The sequence below is a fragment of the Hibiscus syriacus genome, unplaced genomic scaffold (assembly GCF_006381635.1).
Source record: "Hibiscus syriacus cultivar Baekdansim isolate YM2019G1 unplaced genomic scaffold, ASM638163v2 tig00012483_pilon, whole genome shotgun sequence".
Lineage (NCBI taxonomy): Eukaryota > Viridiplantae > Streptophyta > Magnoliopsida > Malvales > Malvaceae > Hibiscus > Hibiscus syriacus.
Genome location: NW_024062281.1, coordinates 51,669 through 76,372, shown reverse-complemented (window position 1 = coordinate 76,372; position 24,704 = coordinate 51,669). Strand labels below are relative to the sequence as shown.

At 34.0% G+C, this 24,704-nt stretch overlaps 1 protein-coding gene and 3 pseudogenes across 1 annotated transcript; all 4 read left to right on the top strand.

The window, feature by feature from the left end:
• Positions 1–626: 626 nt before the first annotated feature.
• LOC120205460 lies at positions 627–3,668 on the top strand (annotated as a pseudogene).
• Positions 3,669–8,987: 5,319 nt separating this feature from the next.
• Positions 8,988–9,990, top strand: LOC120205451 (probable serine/threonine-protein kinase PBL10). The gene is made up of 2 exons (XM_039205322.1): positions 8,988–9,389; positions 9,733–9,990. Exons 1-2 carry the CDS (start codon positions 8,988–8,990, stop codon positions 9,988–9,990), a joined length of 660 nt encoding a protein of 219 aa, XP_039061253.1.
• A 1,281-nt stretch (positions 9,991–11,271) lies between these two features.
• LOC120205450 lies at positions 11,272–13,218 on the top strand (annotated as a pseudogene).
• Positions 13,219–17,488: 4,270 nt separating this feature from the next.
• On the top strand, positions 17,489–24,401 carry LOC120205449 (annotated as a pseudogene).
• Positions 24,402–24,704: the final 303 nt, after the last annotated feature.

Sequence of the window (24,704 nt, the reverse complement as noted above, 5' to 3'; positions counted from 1 at the left end):
TTCACCGGCCGGTCAACAAAACCCAAAACATGCCTCATCACTGATCAACCCTTCGTTCATAAAAAAAGCACAGTAAACGATCATAGATATGTAGCAAGAACTAGATTGAGATGAAAAACATACCGCTTTAAAATATCCTTAAGAAGTTTTTATTCTCGATTCGGCCAAACTGTGGTTGAATACGTGAAATTTAGGGTTGGGTTTTCATCGTTGGATGACACCAGTTTGATTTTCGACGACGGAGCACAAAATCCACGACTAAAACAGTGATGAAAAATGGTGACTTAAGTTTCTTCTATTTGGGAATTAACTCTCAACGGGGAATGAATTTGCAATAATAGTTAATCATCCAATCTTTAAAATAAAACAAGCACTTATTGTTTTAAATAAAACAAATAGCAACATGACTTAGTGGTATATAAAAAATATAATATCATGGTTTAGTGGTTAGTCATTGTCTATCACATCATGGGATAAGAGTTTTAAACCCTATGATCACCCTTACTTAATTATAGTGCTATAATATATTTATTTATAATATTGTGTCAATTTATGGGTGTGACATGAATTATTAGCTTTTATATATCATTTAGTATAAGAAGAAGAGGCAGAAGATGATGGGCGTTTGAAATTGAAACCCTAGCCCTATACAGATTTGATAAATCTTGAGGTGAATGAATGTCGTCGTCTCTGCTCGGCCTCTCTTCTTCCACTTCACTACTGCTACTCCCCTTCACACCCACCCTCGCTTCCCTCTCCGGCACCGCTTCGTGAGTTCCTTTTTCTCTCAATCTAGAGTTTCTGCTATTTTCCCCTTGATTTTCTAATAAAATCTTCGGAGCTAAAATCCGAGTTTTCCTTTATTCTAGCGATGTAATGTGGTGGAGCCGTTGAAGTTCGACAATGGAAAGCCGCTTTTTCCTCTCCTCACCATCGACCCTGCATTGCCAACCTTTTTGTCTCCGAACTCCCATTTCCAAAACGATATCAACAAAAACGATACTAGGCTCCGTTTCTTTTCTGGCACTGCTAACCCTGCTCTTGCTCAGGTTTTGTATTCAACTCAAACACTTTCTTTCTTTCTTTCTTTCTTTCAGATTGTTTAGATTATTTATCTGATAAGTATCTAGATATACAGGAATCTGAGTTGTGTAATTGCTGTTTCTATATTGGATAGGAAATAGCATGCTATATGGGTCTGGAGCTTGGGAAAATCAAGATAAAGCGTTTTGCCGACGGTGAGATTTATGTTCAGTTGCAAGAGAGTGTGAGAGGGTGTGACGTGTACCTGGTGCAACCCACTTGTCCCCCTGCCAATGAGAATCTTATGGAGCTTCTCATTATGGTTGATGCTTCTGCTAAGAACATTACTGCTGTCATTCCCTATTTTGGATATGCCAGGGCCGACAGAAAGGTAACTCACTACGCCCAATTACTGTGTTACCTTCAGTTCAAAACTCGTCTATACTATGAAATGCTTGATCAAATGGAATTAAGTTCCAGATTTTCATTTGAATTATTGTTTTAGGATTCTCTCTATTTTGGTTTAAATTGTAAAATTCTGTATCATTTCTTACCGTTCTAAACGATAGAAAGTAAATGCTGTTTGATTCATATTAATTTCAAAGATGCTAATTGTATTAAAGTAAGTACAGCATCACTTTGGTTGAATTATTTTCCTTGGTTTTGGTTCTTCAAGTACAACATATTGGCTTTTTTTAGAGTTTCCAAACATCCCGTTCAAACATTTTCTTGGATCTAAAAGAAAGTAAGAGAGAATTCCATTTCCAATCATGAAACTTCAAATATCCTTTAAATGAAAAGGCACATCTTGAGATGATAACTGCATATGCATTCTTCACTAGACGCATAGTGCTGCTTGATTGGTTATTTTATCCACTGTTCTTCCAGACTCAGGGGCTTGAATCTATTGCTTCCAAACTTGTAGCAAATTTGATTACTGAAGCAGGTGCAAATCGTGTTCTTGCTTGTGATCTTCATTCTGTGCAATCCATGGTTTACTTTGATATCCCAGTAGATCATGTTTATGGGCAGCTAATTTTTTCACATACTATCTATATAGCTTTGATGTTCTATGTTTAGAGGTACAAATAGATACTAACTTAAGTATTTAGCAAAATTACTGTACGAATCAAGAATCTAAACTTTAGTATTTATGAAAAGCTTAAATGCAATCCTTCTATGAGGAGTTGCTTTTATATTTGTATTCTTTTTTTGTGTCAACTTATGAATTTTTAATGCAAAAGCTTTATCTGCTCCTGTATCAGTTCTTGACACTGCCCTGTTCTATGCCAGCAACATGTTCTTTATGAACTTTTTGCTCATTGCAAAATATTTCTTTTCTGCAATTCCAGCCTGTGATTCTTGATTATCTTGCTAGCAAGACAATATCTTCTGATGATTTGGTGGTAGTCTCACCTGATGTTGGTGGTGTTGCTTGAGCACGTGCTTTTGCCTAAAAATTATCGGATGCGCCTCTTGCTATTGTTGATAAAAGGCGTCATGGGCATAATGTTGCAGAGGTGAGATCTAAGTTTTCAGAGTTGTTTTATGCTTAATCTCAATGGAATAACATTTTAAACAGTGTAATTTCGCGGCTCTGCACTTTTATGTGCATTGGAAATTTTAGGAAGTTATTATAATAACTATCTTTAGCCCAATATTTGCTTCTAATTTCAAGCTTCGCTTTCTCGTTTAAACTTTCTGTGCTGTAAAATTAATATGGTGCTATTCTCAAATTGAACTTGAAATTAACAAACAAATATGAACTTATAGGTAATGAATTTGATAGGTGATGTGAAGGGAAAGGTTGCAGTGATGGTGGATGACATGATTGACACTGCTGGTATTCTTCTCTTTATCTCTGGGGAAAAATGTGATTTCTGATGATATTTCTTTGTGCGACTGTATCCCAAAAATCAGAATATATTAGCCTTGCCATATATTATTTCTTCTTTATCAGCGTTAACATGAGAATGCTAGTTACTGAATCTTCATTAGCTGTTAATTATTGAATTGTGGGTTTCACAGGGACACTCGCCAAAGGCGCAGCTCTTTTACATCAAGAGGGGGCCCAGGAAGTTTATGCGTGCAGTACACATGCTGTTTTTAGGTATATGGTGCCTGGATCTTTATCAGTGTTTAAATATGCGCGTAGGACACAATATTTAAGCAGTTCCACAATTTGGACATCTCTTAAAAGTTTGAATTTGTTAGTACTCTTGGAGCAGCTTTAGAATCCCAAAACTGTTAAAAGTTTGGGATTTATTAATGAACTATGTATCAAATGCTATTTAGGTAATGATGGTTTAGTTTTGTATCAAACCTTTTTTGTTTGTGCGTTGTATGATAAAAATGCAAAGGGAAAATTTGTGTATCCCATCATATTAGTAACTGTGTTGATTCGTTTGCCTGGTTTCAGTCCTCCTGCAATAGATAGGTTGTCAAGTGGCCTTTTCCAAGAAGTAATCATAACAAACACCGTCCCAGTGTCAGAGCAGAACTATTTTCCTCAGTTGACAGTCCTGTCTGTGGCAAACCTTCTGGGAGGGACCATATGGCGTGTTCATGATGACTGCTCTGTAAGTAGCACCTTTTATCTAATAACATTAACAACCAAATTTTGTTCCTTACCATAGCCAAAGAAGCAGCTTGGGCCAACGTCTACTCTACAAACTTGCTATGGGAATCTCATCAAGACTTGATGGTATAGTGCATATGAATGTTCCCTTCCACCAGTTCATATCTAAATTGTGATGAAACAGTCTACCGGCTGCAGTCTGTGAATCACGGTCAGCTTCAATCTGATGTTTGGTGGCATCTTCATCTCTCTTCACGCAATGGAAGCTCCTTATATACCCCCAGTTCCAAGGCAACGAGAGCAGTAGCTGAGGCTACTATCACTACAATTTTTGCACCTGCACAAGTTCATTGAACCATTACCTACCACCATCCAATATGCAGTTGCTCTAATTGATATCTCAACATTTTGGTCATTCTCTGGGAAGGATGAACTTGGTTTGTCCTTCCTACAACAACATAACCAAAAATCAAAGAGGGACACAAATCACAACACAGAAGCATATGATGGTTGGAGCAATACAGCTGCTAAAAGAGAATCAGAAAAGCACGTTGAAAACTGTTTTTATTTACTTAAAAAACAGTCCCTACACAATCCCTATGCAGAGGAAAAGGAGACAGAAAGTCGTCTTCCATAACAATTATGGCAATCCACGCATGGTGGATCATTTGTGAGTTTGAAAGAACATAATAAACAAAAAATTGAAAAGAAAGAACAATATTTGATTCATTCTTTTTAATATTTAGACAACAATACAAACAAGTACACTCAACAATTACTCCCTTAAGTTCAACATCATGTTTCCTAATTTTTAATCTTGTAATATGTTTCACCACAAATTTAATAACAGTAATCATTTCAATCAACAAATATATACATAATTTCAGTATAGTAAAATATTTGAACAAAATCAACGGCAAATGTCACAATAAAAGTGTCATCATGTATTTGTATTCTATGAAGATGAATGTGAAAGCTTGATAAGTCATTAGAAACAAAGTGTGAGGGCAAATTAATTCTCTCTAAACCTTATCCTTGTAAGGTAATTAAGTTGTCCTCAATTCTCACGTCAAAGCTCAAAGTCTATCATTGATAAACTGCCTATTTTGTCATTCATCTATTCTCGCAGATTTATTTTGGTTACCCATATATATATATATTTTTCATAATCATACATAAACTTATGTTTTGGTTCCATTTTGTTCACCTATCGTTAAAAAATAAATGATGATGTTAATGTGTCATCATAAGGTAATGACACATCATCATCGAAAAAATAAAAAAATTACCACATCAATAGTTTTTTTTATTTTTGACGATGGGTAATCAAAACGGAACAAAATCATAAGCTTAAGTATCATTTTGAAAAAAAATAGTTAGCTGATTAAAATGAAGCCACTAAAATAACTGACCAAAAACTATCATTCAGATGTTGGGGTGGTTGAGGCTGAAGCACAAAAAACAATTCAAAAGAAGAAGAAACACTTGTCGGTTACCGACCACAGCATTAACATTGGGTAGTTGGAACAAATTAATTGTCTTTGAATAGTAAAGCCAACACAAATATGAATTATTCATCAGCCTACCATTTGCTATTTCTGCATTATCTCAGCTCCTCTTTCACCCTCATAAATATGCATTTATTATTCCTTTGTTTTATGATGAAACTTACAATTTTTGGGCAAATAATTCATAGATGTACACCCCATGTTGTCACAAGCTGTTCTATTCTGTTGCATATAAAAGTTTAACACTGCAGTTTCCAGCAACATTTGATCCATAAAAAGGGAAAAAGAAAGGGACTTGGGAGAATTAAATGAAGCTGGAACTGGCTTGCTAAAAAAATAACAATGTCCTAGTGATGAATTTTGCTACAAAGGTTGAGCAAAAAGGAAAGAAGTTGATTGTGTTGACGGCCGGAGGCAATCGAAACCTCGGTCCTGCAAAGAGGGCAAGTGGATCCATACTGTAACCACCCATCGATGCAATCAACATGGAAGCAGTGGTTGCATCGAGGCAGCCACCGGAGCCTCTCCCCTTCTCCGGCTTCATATAGACACACACAACAATAGGGTATATTTTCTGATGCACCTGCAGCTTTCGTTGTTGTGGGATAATATCTGTAAGGGAAGGTGAAGAACACATTGAAGTTGGAGTTGAGCAATACAATTATAAGAAGAATGGCGAAGAAGATGATGAAGACAAAGGTATTCTTCCTGCGGCAGCAGATACTTGTACAAACCATCCAACTGCATAACTCGCTAATCAGTTCCAACTCACTTCTCATGCCTACTGCCTATTCACCACGTGAACATGAATGGAATTGCATTGAATATTTATCGTGTTTCACTCCCATTCCTTCCTTCATTACATTTACTCGTGTTTTCCAATACCATATACCATGTGTGTATATAGAGGCAGATGTATATATGTCCCAAAATATTGTTAAACTACACTAACTGTACTTATGCAAGATTTGCATATTTTCTATGTGGCGTTCAAGCATAACACAGACATAGTTGAATAGGTTTAAGTTAGGTTTGTTTACGGAAGTTGCTGCTTAAATATTGCCTTGTGGATTAACAGGAACGTGAATTGAAGCAGCCAATGTTTTGGCAGAGAGTGGAAAGTATGCAGCCTTCCCAAGCCCAAATAATCAGCCAGACTCTTGGGGTAGAAAACAGGTGTACCAACAGCACCACTGCTTCGGCTTTGGGTTATCAAATTTCAACTTGTACGTTGTCAGTTGCGACACGTTCCACTTATTATATTAGAGGGTGAAAGCTATACTTTTGTAAACATACCGTGAGGGACAGAGTAAAGATTAAATTATGAGGGGACAAGTTTATTTTTAAAATAAATAAGATCTAAATATAATAAAATCATAAAAATTAAGTGATTAAGGATTTAATTTTATTAATTTTAAAATTTAAAGGTCTTAAAATGTAATTAAACTAGACAAATTTGGGGTCAAAATTTAATTTCATTAATTTTAAAATTGACATTGTCTAAAATTTTGAAAAGACAAGAGCTTAATTATAATGATTTCAGAACTATCAATGGCTTAAAATATAATTATATCATGAAAATTGGGAGCCATTGTCCCTCTCACCTAAAACATGACTCCGTCCCTACATACCATACCTTAAGATGATACACACATACATAAATAAAAACATACCATTAATTTGATTTGACAATTCAATACAAATGTTGCAAGTAACCATCATAATTGATATTTTTTTTTATTTGTCCTTCCAATATGACAATCCATTTCTAGGTTTAGTTCTTTTTATAGTAATATATATGAAATTTACAGTTCCATGCGGGAACCCAAAGCTTTCCCCTTTTCTTATTACTTTTCTTTATTTCTTTCTTTCTTTTTTTGTTGACCAACCCATGTGACACGTATATTCAACTTTCCTAGAACACACTTAGTAAAATTATTTGTTAAAAGGAAACTGAGATCGGAATCAGTTATTATTGAAACGACAAAATCCGATTTGGCAGCGAAGAATTGTCCTTGTAAGATGACATGAATCTTGAAGTAAAAACATGTTTCGATGATCCGAGGAATTTGAGGCGAAGTTGAAGTCTAAGGCTGCTTTCATAATAAGTTTTCTTTATCCCAATTTAGTTATTTTATTTAATTGTTTATTTAATTGTTTATTTGATCATACTTCTTTAAACAATTTAAAACCCATTTTTATTTATTATTATTAATATTTATTATTTTATTATTTTCTTTTTATTTATTATTATCTTTTTTTAATTAAATCTTTTTAATTTTACCTGAAATTCTATTGTTTCCTAAAATAAAGAAACTGTTTTACTAAATCACAAAAATCACAATTTCTGTGGATCGACCCTACTTCTCTATACTACCTTTTCCTTTCTATTTAATTAAGAAGCCGAAATTATCTTGATAGCAAAACGAGGGTTATCACCTCTTCTTCAAATGTCTGTATGTCTTAGGCTTTTATTCTCTCATTTTCATAAATATGTGTGAAATTTCCCCCTTGTAGTGATTATGTATATTATTATAAAATAATAAGTAAACGATGTAAGGGAACAAGATTAAAAAAAATCAAGATTTTATGTGAAAAATACTAAAAGGAAAATAAGTATAGATAAAAGAGAGAAATTTATTATCATGACAAAATTATAATAGGGTCTGCGATTATAATTTCTCATATGAATTATAAAACGTCTTTTGATTTACAATAATCATAATTATTATTAGGGTAAAGTATAATAATGGTCACTAAACTTTTCAAAAGCTTTCATTTAGGTCCCTCAACTTAAAGAGCAAGAAATCTAATATTACAGCTAGTCTTCTTTAATATGAATTCTTATTTTCAGTCAAAATTTAACCAAAAAAAGTATAATCTTATAGGTTCTCTATTTCTCTTCGAATTTATTTCTGCTATTAAACGAGTAGCTTTTTAAACTGGATTAAAAAATTCGGGTCACAAATTCATAAGACTTTGTACCTAACACATGAATTTACTTATAATGAATAATTTCTCTAAATTTGAGGTATAAAATTATTTACGAGTATAGTGTATGTTACATCTTTCTTTGTAAATCTTTATTATTTTTAATGAGTGGTAATTAATTATTATTTTACTTATATCTATTATCATAGTTATAAATTGACGTTACAATTCAATCATCGATAATAAAGATGTTGATCTTCATAACAATGAGATTTTATCTTTGATTTCCTTTGATAATTTGAATGTCTTAAACTTATTTACAGTTGTCAAAAATCCTTTTATATTTCTTCTGTTGGCGTAATATTTTATGTTATAAATGAGAGAATCTTACGCAAAGAGTTAAATTAAATTAATGTGATGATTAATTGTATATAAAAATAATCGAGATTATTTAAAATTGTTTGGGGAAAAATGGCTCAACCATGAACTAATGTGATGATTACTCATACGTAGAAGTCTTTATTGCAATATCTCAAAGTACTGCCAGAATAATGGGATGGGTGAATGATGAGACCATGTTTAATTAGCTAAGCTTTATTATCTGTTAAAGCGTTTAATGTATCAACGTGTTTTCCAGTTACAGCGTGTTTTCCAGCCTAGAGTATCAACGTAGGGTTTAATGTATTGAATTTATAGAAATCATTTCTATTTATAGCATTGCGTGTTTTCCAGCTTAGTTAATTTATACAACAAAAACTTCAATTATTTTTGCAGCCCAGTTCAACCCACATCGACACAGTTGGTTGCTTCCTCCCTCTTTCTTTTCTTCCTCCTCCAAGAAATAAACATAAAAAGAAGTCAATACTCATCTCCCTTCCTATATCTAATTCAAAGAAAATATATCCAAATTGCAAACATAAAGACAAAGAGTTCTTATTATATCACTTATGGGGAACTGCTTTGGAACTCAACAAGTTGATCACCATATCCAGTCCACGAAGAAACTAAAAGACAGCAAACAAAATGGATCACTGCCGGTGCCGGCACCGAAAACAAACAAAGAGAGCTGTGGCGCTGAAGGAAGAAACAAGGAGGGAGGAAAGGTGGCCGTGCCCGAAAGCGGAAAGATTCTGATGAGCACCACCATGAAATTATTCACTTTGGCAGAACTCGAGGCTGCCACCAGAAATTTCAAGCCGGCGACTGTGCTAGGTGAGAGCGGTTTCGGTAGAGTTTTCAAAGGTTGGGTCGATGAGAAAACCTATGCTCCTTCAAAAGTTGGCGTTGGCATGGCGGTCGCCGTCAAGAAATCAAATCCCGATAACTCCCAAGGCTTGCGAGAATGGCAGGTATTTCTCTTCTTTTTCTTTTTAAAGAAAATTTGCTTCCTTAGCAAATTAAATTAATTTAAGGAAATATATTTCATTTTATCTACCCTTAATAATAACGTTTGGAGGGGGTTAAAATATTAAAAAAATATGGTCAAAATGACTATTTAGTCAAGTTTTATATACCTTTTTGTTATAAAATGTAATATTGGGAGTTAAAACACCTTAAAAGAAGAATAAAAATTAAAGTAACTACTTAATCAAAAGTTTAAGAGATTTTTTAATATTACGTATTTTAAAGAATTTATAATTCAATTTGGAATCGAGGAGATTTGAGGTATGAAAATGATGTTGATTTTGACAGGCAGAGGTGAAATTTCTGGGCAAGTTCAGCCATCCAAACCTAGTAAAGTTGTTGGGATACTGTAGGGAGGAGAACCAGTTCCTCATTGTCTACGAATACATGCGAAAGGGCAGCCTGGAAAACCACCTCTTCAGATATAACTCATTTTCTCTGTCTTTTATTTTGAGATATTGCAGAAACTTAAAGCTGTTTTTTTATATACAAAACTCAAATTGCAGCAGGAGGAGCAGAGCCTCATACATGGGGAACGCGGCTTAAAATAGCCATGGGGCCTGCCCAAGCCTCCAATATTTTATTGGATGGGGTAAATTCAAAGCCACCATGGCTATTTTAAGCCGCGTTCCCCATGTATGAGGCTCTGCTCCTCCTGCTGCAATTTGAGTTTTGTATATAAAAAAAACAGCTTTAAGTTTATGCAATATCTCAAAATAAAAGATAGAGAAAATGAGTTACATTTGAAGAGGTGGTTTTCCAGGCTGCCCTTTCGCATGTATTCGTAGACAATAAGGAACTGGTTCTCCTCCCTACAGTATCCCAACAACTTTACTAGGTTTGGATGGCTGAACTTGCCCAAAAATTTCACCTCTGCCTGTCAAAATCAACATCATTTTCATACCTCAAATCTTCTCGATTCCAAATTGAATTATAAATTCTTTAAAATACGTAATATTAAAAAATCTCTTAAACTTTTGATTAAGTAGTTACTTTAATTTTTATTTTAACTCCCAATATTATATTTTATAACAAAAAGGTATATAAAACTTGACTAAATAGTCATTTTGATAATATTTTTTTTAATATTTTAACCCCTCCAAACGTTATTATTAAGGGTAGATAAAATGAAATATATTTCCTTAAATTAATTTAATTTGCTAAGGAAGCAAATTTTCTTTAAAAAGAAAAAGAAGAGAAATACCTGCCATTCTCGCAAGCCTTGGGAGCTATCGGGATTTGATTTCTTGACGGCTAGGTTTGGATGGCTGAACTTGCCCAAAAATTTCACCTCTGCCTGTCAAAATCAACATCATTTTCATACCTCAAATCTCCTCGATTTCAAATTGAATTATAAATTCTTTAAAATACGTAATATTAAAAAATCTCTTAAATTTTTGATTAAGTAGTTACTTTAATTTTTATTTTAACTCCCAATATTATATTTTATAACAAAAAGGTATATAAAACTTGACTAAATAGTCATTTTGATAATATTTTTTTTTAATATTTTAACCCCTCCAAACGTTATTATTAAGGGTAGATAAAATGAAATATATTTCCTTAAATTAATTTAATTTGCTAAGGAAGCAAATTTTCTTTAAAAAGAAAAAGAAGAGAAATACCTGCCATTCTCGCAAGCCTTGGGAGCTATCGGGATTTGATTTCTTGACGGCGACCGCCATGCCAACGCCAACTTTTGAAGGAGCATAGGTTTTCTCATCGACCCAACCTTTGAAAACTCTACCGAAACCGCTCTCACCTAGCACAGTCGCCGGCTTGAAATTTCTGGTGGCAGCCTCGAGTTCTGCCAAAGTGAATATTTTCATGGTGGTGCTCATCAGAATCTTTCCGCTTTCGGGCACGGCCACCTTTCCTCCCTCCTTGTTTCTTCCTTCAGCGCCACAGCTCTCTTTGTTTGTTTTCGGTGCCGGCACCGGCAGTGATCCATTTTGTTTGCTGTCTTTTAGTTTCTTCGTGGATTCTGCATATATATGTGTGTAATCAATCACAGATTAAAGTGAAAGTAGGGAGAAATCTGAACGTACTTGGGGTTGATGACTTTATGGTGGACTGGATATGGTGATCAACTTGTTGAGTTCCAAAGCAGTTCCCCATAACTGATATAATAAGAACTCTCTGTCTTTATGTTTGCAATTTGGATATATTTTCTTTGAATTAGATATAGGAAGGGAGATGAGTATTGACTTCTTTTTATGTTTATTTCTTGGAGGAGGAAGAAAAGAAAGAGGGAGAAAGCAACCAACTGTGTCGATGTAGGCGAACTCTCTTGGTTGCTTCCATAGCTAGAAAACACGCAATGTTACAAATAGAAATGATTTCTATAAATTCAATACAATAAACCTACGTTGCGTTGATACTCTAGACTGGAAAACACGCAATGCTGCAACTGAAGCTTTAACAGATAATAATGCTGCAACTTGGTTGCTTCTGTACGTGGATATACTACCTAAATTTGGGACAATTTTTAAAACGAAAGTAAAGACCGTCAAATTGGGCTGAATTTGCAGAAGCATTAAGGTTCAGTTCTGCAATAGCAGTTTTTCTTGCCGTTCTGTTTGTTGCCATCAGTTCTGTTATGGCAATAACTGCACTCTTTGAAGGGAAAACCGAAAGGCCGAGACTGTTGCCTTACTTGGACAATGGAGCCTCATTTTTCGAACTCTTCACCGCTGTTCCAGTCATTGTAACAGCCCGTCTCATCACTTTTTGATTCAAGATTTCACCAAAAATGATTTCCCTTGCAAACCGCTATGTGGGTTTGAATCATATAAACCGGTGGCGGTGCTGTCTTAGCATATTGGCTCAGTTTCTTGCTTAGCCCTATGTGGGGAATTCATCTTGAGTGCGTCGCAAGGCAAGGATATTATTGTGTGGCAACAGCCTGACTTGATGCAGTTCACAAAGTTTGGTGCAGGCGAGGGCTCAGTGAAGTCGGTCGTTGCCATCGGCAACAAGGTTTTCACCGCACATCAGGACCATAGGATCAGGGCTTGGAAGGTGTCAAGAAGCTCAGAGAACGTGTTCAAGCTTGTTGACACACTTCCTACTGCAAAGGAGTACCTGGGAAACCTCATGAAGCAAAGCAATTATGTAGAAACTCGGCGGCATCATAAGCATTTATGGATCGAGCATGCGGACACCATTTCTTGTTTGGCATTCTACAAAGTGTTGATTTATTCTGTTCATGGGACAAGACCCTTAAGTGTTTGGAATCAATTAAGGCTCATGATGATGCTATCAATAGCTTTGTAGCTCGGAATTGTCTACACAGCATCAGCGGATGGTAAGACCAAGGCTTGGAGAACACAAGGGAAGACCTCCCATTCTTTGTTGGGGGTTTTAGAGGGTCATAAGGATGTTTCATTGAACATGGTCATTATTTCCGACGATGTGAATTGGGTCTATGGAGGAGGTTCCGATGGATACGTTACCAGTTGGGAAGGGAATGATGATTCTTTTACATGGAAATGGATAGGTGAGACAAAAGCACACCAGATGGCAGTTTTGTGTATGTGCATGGTGGGAGAGGTTTTGTTCACTGGCTCAACTGATAAAACCATTGGTATCTGGAAACGAGAGGCCTATGGTAAACTATGTAAAGTTGGGGTCATAAATGGGCATGAAGGACCAGTCAAGTGCTTGCAGGCATCACCACAGTGTAATGTTGGTGCTGGTTTCATGCTCTATAGTGGAGGCCTTGACAGATCATTCAGAGTCTGGTGGGTGCCTAAAGACGAGGAAACCTCTTAAGCAGCAAGCACTGCTTCTTTCTTTTATTTGTTTGTAGTGCTTGCAAAATCATTTGGTTCAGTTTTTTTTTTTAATTAATCCCTTGTACCGACTAATATAGATTGGATTATGCAAAGGTCAGTTATGGGGGTGATCCTCCCTACTCATTTTGCTCGTAAATATCAGAATTTGGACTCCATACATTGTTTAAAAAATTTAGTCCCTCAACACACTAGTTCCGTGAACATAGGATAAAATTCTTCCTAGTGCTGTGTGATCAAATTTTCTTTTTCACTGGGATTCTTGTTAACTGTGAAGTGATTTGAAAGAAAGTTTCAAGCAATACATTTGTTTTATTATTTCATGTACATGATTGAGAATATAGCAGGTTTGTGTTGGTTAATGAAGAATCACGTGTTTGCTAATCAAAGACAAGCAAATCAGGTTAAGCATAATAGAGATTGTTGGGAATTACATTCCTTCTCAATTATAATTAAAATTTGATGGATTTGATCAATAAATCAAACTATAATTTATTGGTTTGTTGGGGACAGAGTGAGGATTAATCAAGTGATGGAGCTTTGTTGAAGGGCAGCTTAACATGGTTCTCACTAGCTCTTGTTAGGGATGACAAGCTAATCTAAAATTATTGAATTTCGATCCAACTCAAGATAATAGTATTACTTTTCATTCAAATTTATAAATAATTGCTATAATACTCATTTTTCTATAATTTTTAGTTAGGTTCTTATTTTACATCAAATCGGGTCAAATATTTATACTCTGAAAATTTCAATTGAATAAGATTTGAGTAAAGTAAATATGCTCTTTGGGGCGGATGGGATGATTGATATATATTTTACGGATCATGTTAAATTAAAGTGGCCTGTATATATTTTTTGGATTGAATAGAGTTGGCAATTAAAAAAAAAACCTCACCGGTTACTATCTTTAGCTCTTACACAAACATTTATCAAGGCAATAATAAAGGAATCGTTGCCTTAATTGTGTTGTCCAACTAGACTAAGTTTGTCGGATTAGTAGACATGTTTGTCCTTTAATAGGGACTAATCAAATCGAAAAACATTCATCTAGCCTAACAATTAAGTATAGATCAAAGGAAAAGAGAAAGAAAGAAAAGCATGAAAGAACGAATTTAGTAGGGAAGAGTTGAGTGGCGGATTTAAAAATTAAAAAATGAGAGTCTAAAATTTGCTGCCTAACCCAACAGTTTTTTAATAATCCCGATGATTTCAAGATAATATCAATTCAGATTTTTTTAATTAATAAAATATATAATTATTCGAACTCATAATCTTTTAAAACATAACATTTTATTTTATCATTGAAATCACATGTAAAGAAAACAAACATGAAAAATCACCACCATTGAGCAGCAGATCTCGAGGCATATGTACACAACTTCCATCTGTTTGAAAGACTTCTTTAGTCTTTGTTCTGGATCATTAATATGTTTATAATACCCAGCCCAATGAAACTAAGATTTGGCTTTCAATTAAACTCTATTTTTTTAATTAAGCATTGATATTTGATTTATTGGCTAATTAATTTAGATTGGGTTTTACAGAGGTTTATTATGGTATGGGCAACCCTCTCAACTTAATTTGTTCTATTCGTAAATGTCAATGTTAAAACCTCTAATCTGATTTAAAGAATCTAATATCTTATTCTATTAGACCAACTGATAATTGATAATTAAACTCTACTTTAATTTGGAATGCAATTGCTTTGACATGGAAATTGAGCGGAAATAACTGAAGCGGAAGCGTAGAAAACATATGGAATTTTATGAATTGATTATGGAAAGTTGTTGGTTTTACTTTCCTTACTAAATTATGGTAGATGTAGGGGTGAATTCAGAAATATTTTTTTGTGTGGATATATATATATATATTAATAATATAAATTTATTTATATGTAAAGTGTGCATAAATAAAATTTTAGGACGAATAAATAAAATAATAGATAAATTTTAAGAGAAATTTTAAATTCTAAGATAAACATGCCCAACCTCACGTAAATATGGCTCTGCCACTGTAGATGAATCATATAAGTTTAAGGCTAAACGATATTTTAGCCCTCCAACTCGTATAAATAGACTAATGGGTAAAGTACACAAATGATAATTTATGTTTGAGTATTTTTTTTCTACTAAAGTTTCAAAATTAACAATTTGATTATTAATATTATCAATTTATAACAAATTCATCACTCTACGTTAACAGACGTTAACATGGATGACGGAAAGCTTATCTTATGTGTTAACAGCTGACTTGGCCAATGACTTTCACACGCAATAGAGCCCGTTTGGAGCGACTGGTCACCCCTTTGAATAAAGGAAACCAAATTCCTAAAAACTAATTCATCCTTTTTGAGTTTCATCATCTATTTTGTAAAGAATTTACAATATTTTTCGATTAAAAGGAGGCCAGATTTAGAATCATGAGGTTGAATGGAGTTTATCGATAAATTTTCGGTGCGAACAACTATCATCGATAACGGTAATAACAACAATCGAACGACCGTAGCAAATGATGATGGCGATAGAGCTGACAAGATTATAGGATCAATCCAGATAGTACAGAAAATCGTGGAAGCGAGAGAAAAAAAATTAAAGAAGAAAAGAGATTTTATAGCAACATTTAAACGTCTGTCATTTTGATACGTATGGAGCATAGTGACTCACTCCAGCTGATACTCCAACTCGTGAAGCATGTCCAGTAGCTGATCATGCATTATAGTCATGGAAGGTTGCCCAATATTCTATTTTATTTTAAATTACTTATTTTTATATTTTCTTTTCTATTTTAGTTTATTTAATTTTTTTTACAGATCAATCCCTCAACATTGCCTGGATTATTATTTTTATATTTTCATTTATTTGTTTGTTATTTTCATTATTTATTTATTGTCATTGACATATCTTTTCTTTTTGTAATGTCATTTTTAGGAGGTGTGTATTTCTATCGTATTTTATTATTATTGTTGTTTTTATATATATCTTTCTTTTTCCTTTTGCAGTGTCGTTTAGATTTCTTCTCCTTTTTTAGACAACATAATTTTTTGAAAGTATCAATTTTAAGAGTCGATGAGGTGTTTTAATCTTCTTTACAGGTAACTGATTCTCGAATTTGATTATGATTTTGATGTTGACATATACCAAATTTTAAGGGTGTTCGGTCTTATCCAACCCAAAACGATTAATAAAGGATTCGACACACTCGAACTGTCGAAAGAGGACTTACTAATATTCTTATATTTCTCTCTTTCACTCTCTCCCCCTTCGACCATTCCTTCTTCTTTTAGCCGAGTATTCGAAAAGGCTTGCTGTACGCATTTCCTGCACTACATAATTGCTTCTTGAATCTCGGAGATACACTTCACCAACAAATATCATTACGAATAATATCTAATATACAGCTCAAGCAATTCAGAGACAGTGTACGTTTATGTTCTGGTTTTCTACTGTTGTGCTCTATTCTTTCTTTTATTCAAAGGGATAGTCTTCCCTTGTGTGCATAAGTTGTACCCTGTTTTCGTTTGCTTCGTGTGACTTATGAACATTTTCTTAATTAAATTGATGAAGTGAAAAAAAAAACAATTTCATGCCTCATATTAAAAAAAAAATACTTTTCTCATACCTAGAGATGGCAAATAGATCGGGTTAAGTTTTTGGTCAATTCGACCTGACCCAAAAACATGTACGCTTTTTTTGATCTTGATATGATCTCAATCCGTCAAAAATATGTACATTCTATTTAACATCGATCTAATCCGACTCGAATTTTTAAATTATAAATCCGGCCCTGCCCGACCTGATATAAAATAAAGTTCAAATAAAAAAACTATAGAGAGATAGAATATTATATCAATTATCCATAAATATAATAAAAATTTACACTGTTACTTCAGGTCGTCGGGTCGAAGGGTTTTTACTCTCCACTTGATCCGATTCGACCCGACCGCACACCTATATAAAATCCGGTCTAACCTCAAATTAAAAAAAATCAACTCTATCAAATTGAGTCAAATCAACGTCAATTTTGAGTTAAATTGCAATCCATACTCGTTTCTCTATTTTTCTTAATTTCGTTTCATAAAAAGTATCATTTCACTAATTTAACCCTAGGCCTTTTACCTTTTACCTTCTTTGTTTTAATAAAAAAATAGTTGCAACTATCTCATTCCTATTTCTATTCCCAACCAAGTAAATAAAATAAACAACTAAAATTATTCAAAAAGGAAAGTTAGTTGGAAACGAAACAGAAAAAACTGAAAATCAAACACTGTCGAGCCCCGCCATTTCGACCACCATGGCCAGCCACTGTCACCGCTCAGCTCCTCTGCCTCCCACCTCTCATTCATTCCTTTCCAAGCTTCTCCTCCTCCTAACAATCCTCCCTCTGTCTTTAGCTGCCTTGGCCTTCGTTCTCTAGTGGCGTGGTGGGGGCATATTTGATCCCACCTCCGTCGTTTCCCGATGGACGTGACAGGAAAATAATGATTAATTAGGTTACTTTTTGGGAAAATCGTTTGTTTTCCAGCCTAATTAATTTATACAATTACAAGTACAATTAATATTTCATATTTTCTACGAACTCAACGTGGTCTTTACTTTTGTTTTAAAAATTGTCCCAAATTTGGGTAGAGTATCCGCGTACGGAAGCAACCAAGTTGCAACATTATTATCTGTTAAAGCTTTAGTTGCAGCATTGCGTGTTTTCCAAATTAGTTAATTTATACAACTACAAGTTCAATTATTTTTGCAGTCCAGTTCAAGCATTGTTTGAAATTAGGGTATGTGGTCAGCGTATGGAAACAACCAAGAGAGTGCACCCACTTCATTTTTTCCACATGAAAAATAGAGATCGAAAAAGATAATATCAACTTAGGGTTTATTGTATTGAATTTATAGAAATCATTTCTTTTTGTAGCATTGCGTGTTTTCCAGCCTAGTTATTTTATACAACTACAATTTCAATTATTTTTGTAGCCCAGTTCAAGCATTGTTCGAAATTAGGGTATGGGGTCAGCGTATGGAAGCAACCAAGAGAGTTCATCCACTTCATTTTTTCCACATGAAAAATAGAGATCGAAAAGAACAATATCAACGTAGGGTTTACTGTATTGAATTTATAGAAATCATTTCTATCTGTAGCATTGTGTGTTTTCAACCTAGTTAATTTATACAACTACAAGTTCAATGTAACAACTCGGAAAAATGGGATAAAATATATATATAATTAAGTAATTTGGTGATTTCAGAGCTTTTGGTTTTAAACACTCGGACTGTGGATGAGTCCTAAACTCTGATTTTTAAGAATTTTGACCTGACATGAAAATAATTATTAATTGGGTGATTTTTCGAGAAAATCGCATGTTTTCCAACCTAGTTAATTTATACAACTACAAGTTCAATTAATATTTCATATTTTCCACGAACTCAATGTGGTCTTTACTTTCGTTTTAAAAATTGTCCCAAATTTGGGTAGGGTATCCGCGTACAGAAGCAACCAAGTTGCAACATTGTTATTTGTTAAAGCTTCAGTTGCAGCATTGCGTGTTTTCCAGCCTAGTTAATTTATACAACTACAAGTTCAATTATTTTTGCAACCCAGTTCAAGCATTGTCCGAAATTAGGGTATGAGGTCAATGTATGGAAGCAACCAAGAGAGTTCACCTACTTCATTTTTTCCAAATGAAAAATAGAGATCGAAAAGGACAATATCAACGTAAGGTTTACTGTATTGAATTTATAGAAATCATTTATATTTGTAGCATTATGTGTTTTCCAGCCCAGTTAATTTATACAACTACAAGTTTAATGTAACAACCCAGAAAAATGAGATAAAATATTCATAATTAAGTAATTTGGTGGTATCAGAGCTTTCAGTTTTAAGCACTCGGACTGTGGATGAGTCCTAAATACTGTATTTTTAAGAATTTTGACCTGACGGGTAAATAATGATTAATTAGGTGATTTTTCGGAAAAATCACCTGTTTACCAGCCTAGTTAATTTATACAACTACAAGTTCAATAATATTTCATATTTTCCACAACTCAATGTGGTCTTTATTTTCGTTTTAAAAATTGTCCTAAATTTGGGTAGGGTATCCGCGTACGGAAGCAACCATGTTACAACATTATTATTTGTTAAAGCTTCAATTGCAGCGTTGCATGTTTTCTAGCCTAGTTAATTTATACAACTACAAGTTCAATTATTTTTGCAGCCCAGTTCAAGCATTGTCCGAAATTAAGGCATGAGGTCAGCGTATGAAAGCAACCAAGAGAGTTCACCCACTTCATTTTTTCCACATGAAAAATAGAGATCGAAAATGACAATATCAATGTAGGGTTTATTGTATTGAATTTATAGAAATCATTTTTATTTGTAGCATTGCGTGTTTTTCAGCCTAGTTAATTTATACAACTACAAGTTCAATGTAACAACTCGAAAAAATGGGATAAAAAATATTTATAATTAAGTAATTTGGTGGTATCAGAGCTTTCAGTTTTAAACACTCGGACTGTGGATGAGTCTTAAACTCTGGATTTTTAAGAATTTTGACCTAACAGGGAAATAATGATTAATTTGGTAATTTTTCGGGAAAATCACTTGTTTTCCAACCTAGTTAATTTATACAATTATAAGTTCAATTAATATTTCATATTTTTCACGAACTCAACGTGGTATTTACTTTCGTTTTAAAAATTGTCCCAAATTTGGGTAGGGTGTCGGCGTATGGAAGCAACCAAGTTGCAACATTATTATCTGTTAAAGCTTCAGTTGCAGCATTGCGTGTTTTCCATCCTAGTTAATTTATACAACTACAAGTTCAATTATTTTTGCAGCCTAATTCAAGCATTGTCCGAAATTAGGGTATGAGTTCAGCGTATGGAAGCAACCAAGAGAGTTCACCCACTTCATTTTTTTCACATGAAAAATAGAGATCGAAAAGGACAATATCAACGTAGGGTTTACTGTATTGAATTTATAGAAATCATTTCTATTTGTAGCATTGCGTGTTTTCCAACCTAGTTAATTTATACAACTACAAGTTCAATATAACAACCCAAAAAAATGGGATAAAAATATTTATAATTAAGTAATTTGGTGGTATCAGAACTTTCGGTTTTAAACACTTTGACTGTGGATGAGTCCTAAACTCTGGATTTTTAAGAATTTTAACCTGACAGGGAAATAATGATTAATTGGGTGATTTTTCGGGAAAATCGTCTGTTTTCCAGCCTAGTTAATTTATACAACTATAAGTTCAATTAATATTTCATATTTTCCACGAACTCAACGTGGTCTTTACTTTCGTTTTAAAAATTTTCTCAGATTTGGGTAGGGTATTCGCGTACGGAAGCAACCATGTTGCAACATTATTATTTGTTAAAGCTTCAGTTGCAACATTGCGTGTTTTCCAGCCTAGTTAATTTATACAACTACAAGTTTAATTATTTTTGCAGCCCCGTTCAAGTATTGTCCGAAATTAGGGTATGAGGTCAGCGTATGGAAGCAACCAAGAGAGTTCACTCACTTCATTTTTTCCACATGAAAAATAGAGATCGAAAAAGATAAAATCAACGTAGGGTTTATTGTATTGAATTTATAGAAATCATTTCTTTTTGTAGCATTGTGTGTTTTTCAGTCTAGTTAATTTATACAACTACAAGTTCAATGTAACAATCCGGAAAATAGAATAAAAAATATTTATAATTAAGTAATTTGGTGGTATCAGAGCTTTCCGTTTTAAACACTCGGACCGTGGATGAGTCCTAAATTCTGGATTTTTAAGAATTTTGATATTATAAATATCACCAAATTACTTAAAAATCCGGAGTTTATGACTCATCCACGGTCCGAATGTTTAAAATCAAAAGCTCTGATAACACCAAATTACTTAATTATAAATATTCTTTATCCCATTTTTTCGAATTGTTACATTCAATTATTTTTGCAGCTCAGTTCAACAATTGTCCGAAATTAGGGTAGGGGTTAACGTATGGAAGCAACCAAGAGAGTTCGTCCACTTAATTTTTTCCACATGAAAAAACAGAGATCGAAAAGGACAGTATCAACGTAGGGTTTACTGTATTGAATTTATAGAAATCATTTCTATTTGTAGCATTGCGTGTTTTCCATACTAATGAATTTATATTTGATTTCTAAGTTGTTGAAAATTCATGGAAGCAACCAAGATGATTCATTCACTACCTGTTTTTTTTATTTTCACACGGAAAAGACTAAAGAGATATCATAATGGAGAAATCTGACTTGTTTTCTTTGTCTCTAAATCCCAAAAACAATCGAAAACGTGTTTATCATGCCTTCACCCAATCAAGAAAGTTTTTTTGATATCATCATTTTCAGAAACATGTATAGTTTTCATTTTCCTTTTTCTGCAATTTATTATATTTTTCTATGAATTTTGTTAAATATTCATTTTACTTAAAGAATCGAAAATGCGTTTATCATGCCTTCACTCAATCAATAAAGTTTTTTTGATATCATCATTTTCAGAAACACGTATAGTTTTCATTTTCCTCAATTTATTATATTTTTCTATGAATTTTGTTAAATAGTCATTTTACTTAAAGAATTGAAAATGCATTTATCAAGCTTCACCCAATCAAGAAAGTTGATTCAGCAAATAATTTATTAGTTGTCTGACCTTACCCTAGGCCTTTTACCTTTTACCTTGTTTGTTTTAATAAAAAAATAATTGCAACTATCTCATTCCTATTTTTATTCCCTGACCTAAAAATATGTACGCTTTTTTTTATCTTGATATGATCTCAATCCGTCGAAAATATGTACATTCTATTTAACCTCGATCTAATCCGACTCGAATTTTTAAATTATAAATCCAGCCTGACCCGATTTGATATAAAATAAAGATCTAATAAAAAAACTATAGAGAGATAGAATATTATATCAATTATCCATAAATATAATAAAAATTTACACTGTTACTCTAGGTCGGGTCGGGTCGAAGGTTTTTTACTCTCTACTTGATCCAATTCGACCCGACCGCACGCCTATATAAAATTCGATCCAACCTCAAATTAAAAAAATCAACTCTATCAAATTGAGTCAAATCAACGTCAATTTTGAGTTAAATTGCAATCCATACTCTTTTCTCTATTTTTCTTAATTTCGTTTCATAAAAAGTATCATTTCACTAATTTAACCCTAGGTCTTTTACCTTTTACCTTGTTTGTTTTAATAAAAAAATAGTTGCAACTATCTCATCCTATTTCTATTCCCAACCAAGTAAATAAAATAAATAACTAAAATTATTCAAAAAGGAAAGTTTGTTGAAAACGAAACAGAAAAAACTGAAAATCAAACACTGTCGAGCCCCGCCATTTCGACCACCATGGCCAGCCACTTCCACCGCTCAACTCCTCTGCTTCCCACCTCCCATTCATTCCTTTCCAAGCTCCAAAGTACTTCTTAACTTCTGGAAACGGGAAAGCAGCTGCCCGTATTCAGGATGAGCTTCGTCCGAATGGTGCTCATAGATGGCACAATTACATTAAAGCTCCAAAGTATGGTGACTGTGTACTCACAGAAATCCATGATCAGATTACCTGATGCATTATTAGCATCACAAATAGATATCATCACTAATACATATCTCATGAATTATGCTTTGTACAATTTCTGTTTTTAAGAGAAATCAAATTAGACGAGGCTGCTGTTCTACACTACACGTACGCCAAATTTTCAGCCCTGACATCTAGACGTGACCGTTGTGGCTGCAAACCTACTAAGGAAGATGTCAAAAGGTGCTTCATGTTGGAATTTGATAGAGCTGTAAGTTTACTACCTTCTGTTATTCTTCTGAAGTGTATTAAGGAGTATTAGAGTATGGGAAACACAACAAGCTTAAGATACAATAGCTCGAGAGATTTGAGCCGGATATTTAGTTCTGTGATATAAAGACTTTTGGATTGACACTGACAAACCAATAGCAATATTTTGATTGATGTTTTATAGTGTCCCAACTCCCAAGCAATTCATAAGCAATATGTTAGTTCTGTGGTTAATATAGAACAATTGGCTTCTGGTTTGATATTATCTTGTATCTTGATTATCAACTGTTCTGTCATTGTCTACGTGAATGTTGTTCTTCGCAGGCATTTATAATTGCTTCAACCGCATCGGAGGAAGAGTTGCTTCACTGGTATAAACTTAAGCACAGCCTTCCCCCCCTTAGATGTGCTGCTTTTTGCACCGTTCAGCTTGATACTAATGTGTGGACCTACTGATGTAGAACTATTGGCTTCTGGTTTTTGCAGGTACCGGGAACACGTTGTTTGGGGCGATAACGACCTTAAATTGAAACTGCTGAGAAGGGGGATTTTAACTCGCATATACACTCCTATGGTAATGACAGTTATAGCATTTCTGAGAATAAGAAATCACAGGAAATGCAAACATTGTACGTGGACTACTAGCTTAGAATATGCATCTGTTAGGTATGGCTCATAAATATACCAGTAAAGAGGACAAGAGATGGAGCGGAGTGAGCGAAGCGAACATCAACTGTCCTTACAAAGAAAGTCTCGTTGTGGGGTTAAGAATTATGTGGGTTGGTGGTGCGGGGGCGTAGCCCCGCGGTACGGTACAAGGTTGATTTTGTAATTATGTACCAGGGTTTTCTATTATAAATAGAGATGTAACATAGACCTAAAATATCATTGAATAAAACTTCTAGCGCCGCCTAGGCACCGAGGACGTAAGCACATTGCCGAACATCGTAAAATTCTCGTGTTCTTTTGTTTTCTTTACCCGTTTTCGTCAACAGCATCAAAATTCTGGATCTTTTATTTAGTGTTACAGCTAAATATTGTTTTACAAGTAGTTTTGATGATTCCTGTCTTTGTTATAAATGTTATGGTTCCATGTCAGGCCATAATACAAGGTTTGCGGGAGTCGGGGGTGTTCAGATCTGTGATAGCAAATGCACCCACAACTGTTTCAAGGGACAAGTTTTTATCATCAACTGATAGTAGCAACTCATCAAGAACCGTGTCTTTTGTTTCAAGAAAGATTGGTAAGCAGGCATCATCTGGTAGGAAGGTATTGGGAATTGAAGCAGATGCAGCTGTTCCACCGTTATCACCTCCTTCCTCTATGAACAGACTCACAATGGCCACCACATTGTAGACAGCGTGGATGTTTCTATTTAAAGCAATTTTCTTGTTTATATGTATAGTGGGACAGATTTCGCTCTGCAACTTGGTGTTGAAGCATGGAATCTGGCATTGTAATTCTTAATGTGTAGATGTTACTTACATTTGAGCATGGCATTATTTCTTAGTCATTAGATGGAAATATAATTGCCTTATTGGTGATTTTCAAATCTTTTGGAAAATTTCTGTAATGGAAATAAGGATACAATGCCATGAATAAAGCATGGATATCATTCCTTTTATGCCACAATTGTGAATCTAAGATATTTAAAAAAAA

What these genes read in the sequence shown, in the direction of transcription:
- LOC120205451 (XM_039205322.1), top strand. Translation starts at nt 8,988, where the DNA reads ATGGGGAACTGCTTTGGAACTCAACAAGTTGATCACCATATCCAGTCC. An exon ending in AAGGCTTGCGAGAATGGCAG is followed by an intron (nt 9,390 to 9,732) that starts GTATTTCTCTTC and finishes TGATTTTGACAG; the next exon opens with GCAGAGGTGAAATTTCTGGG.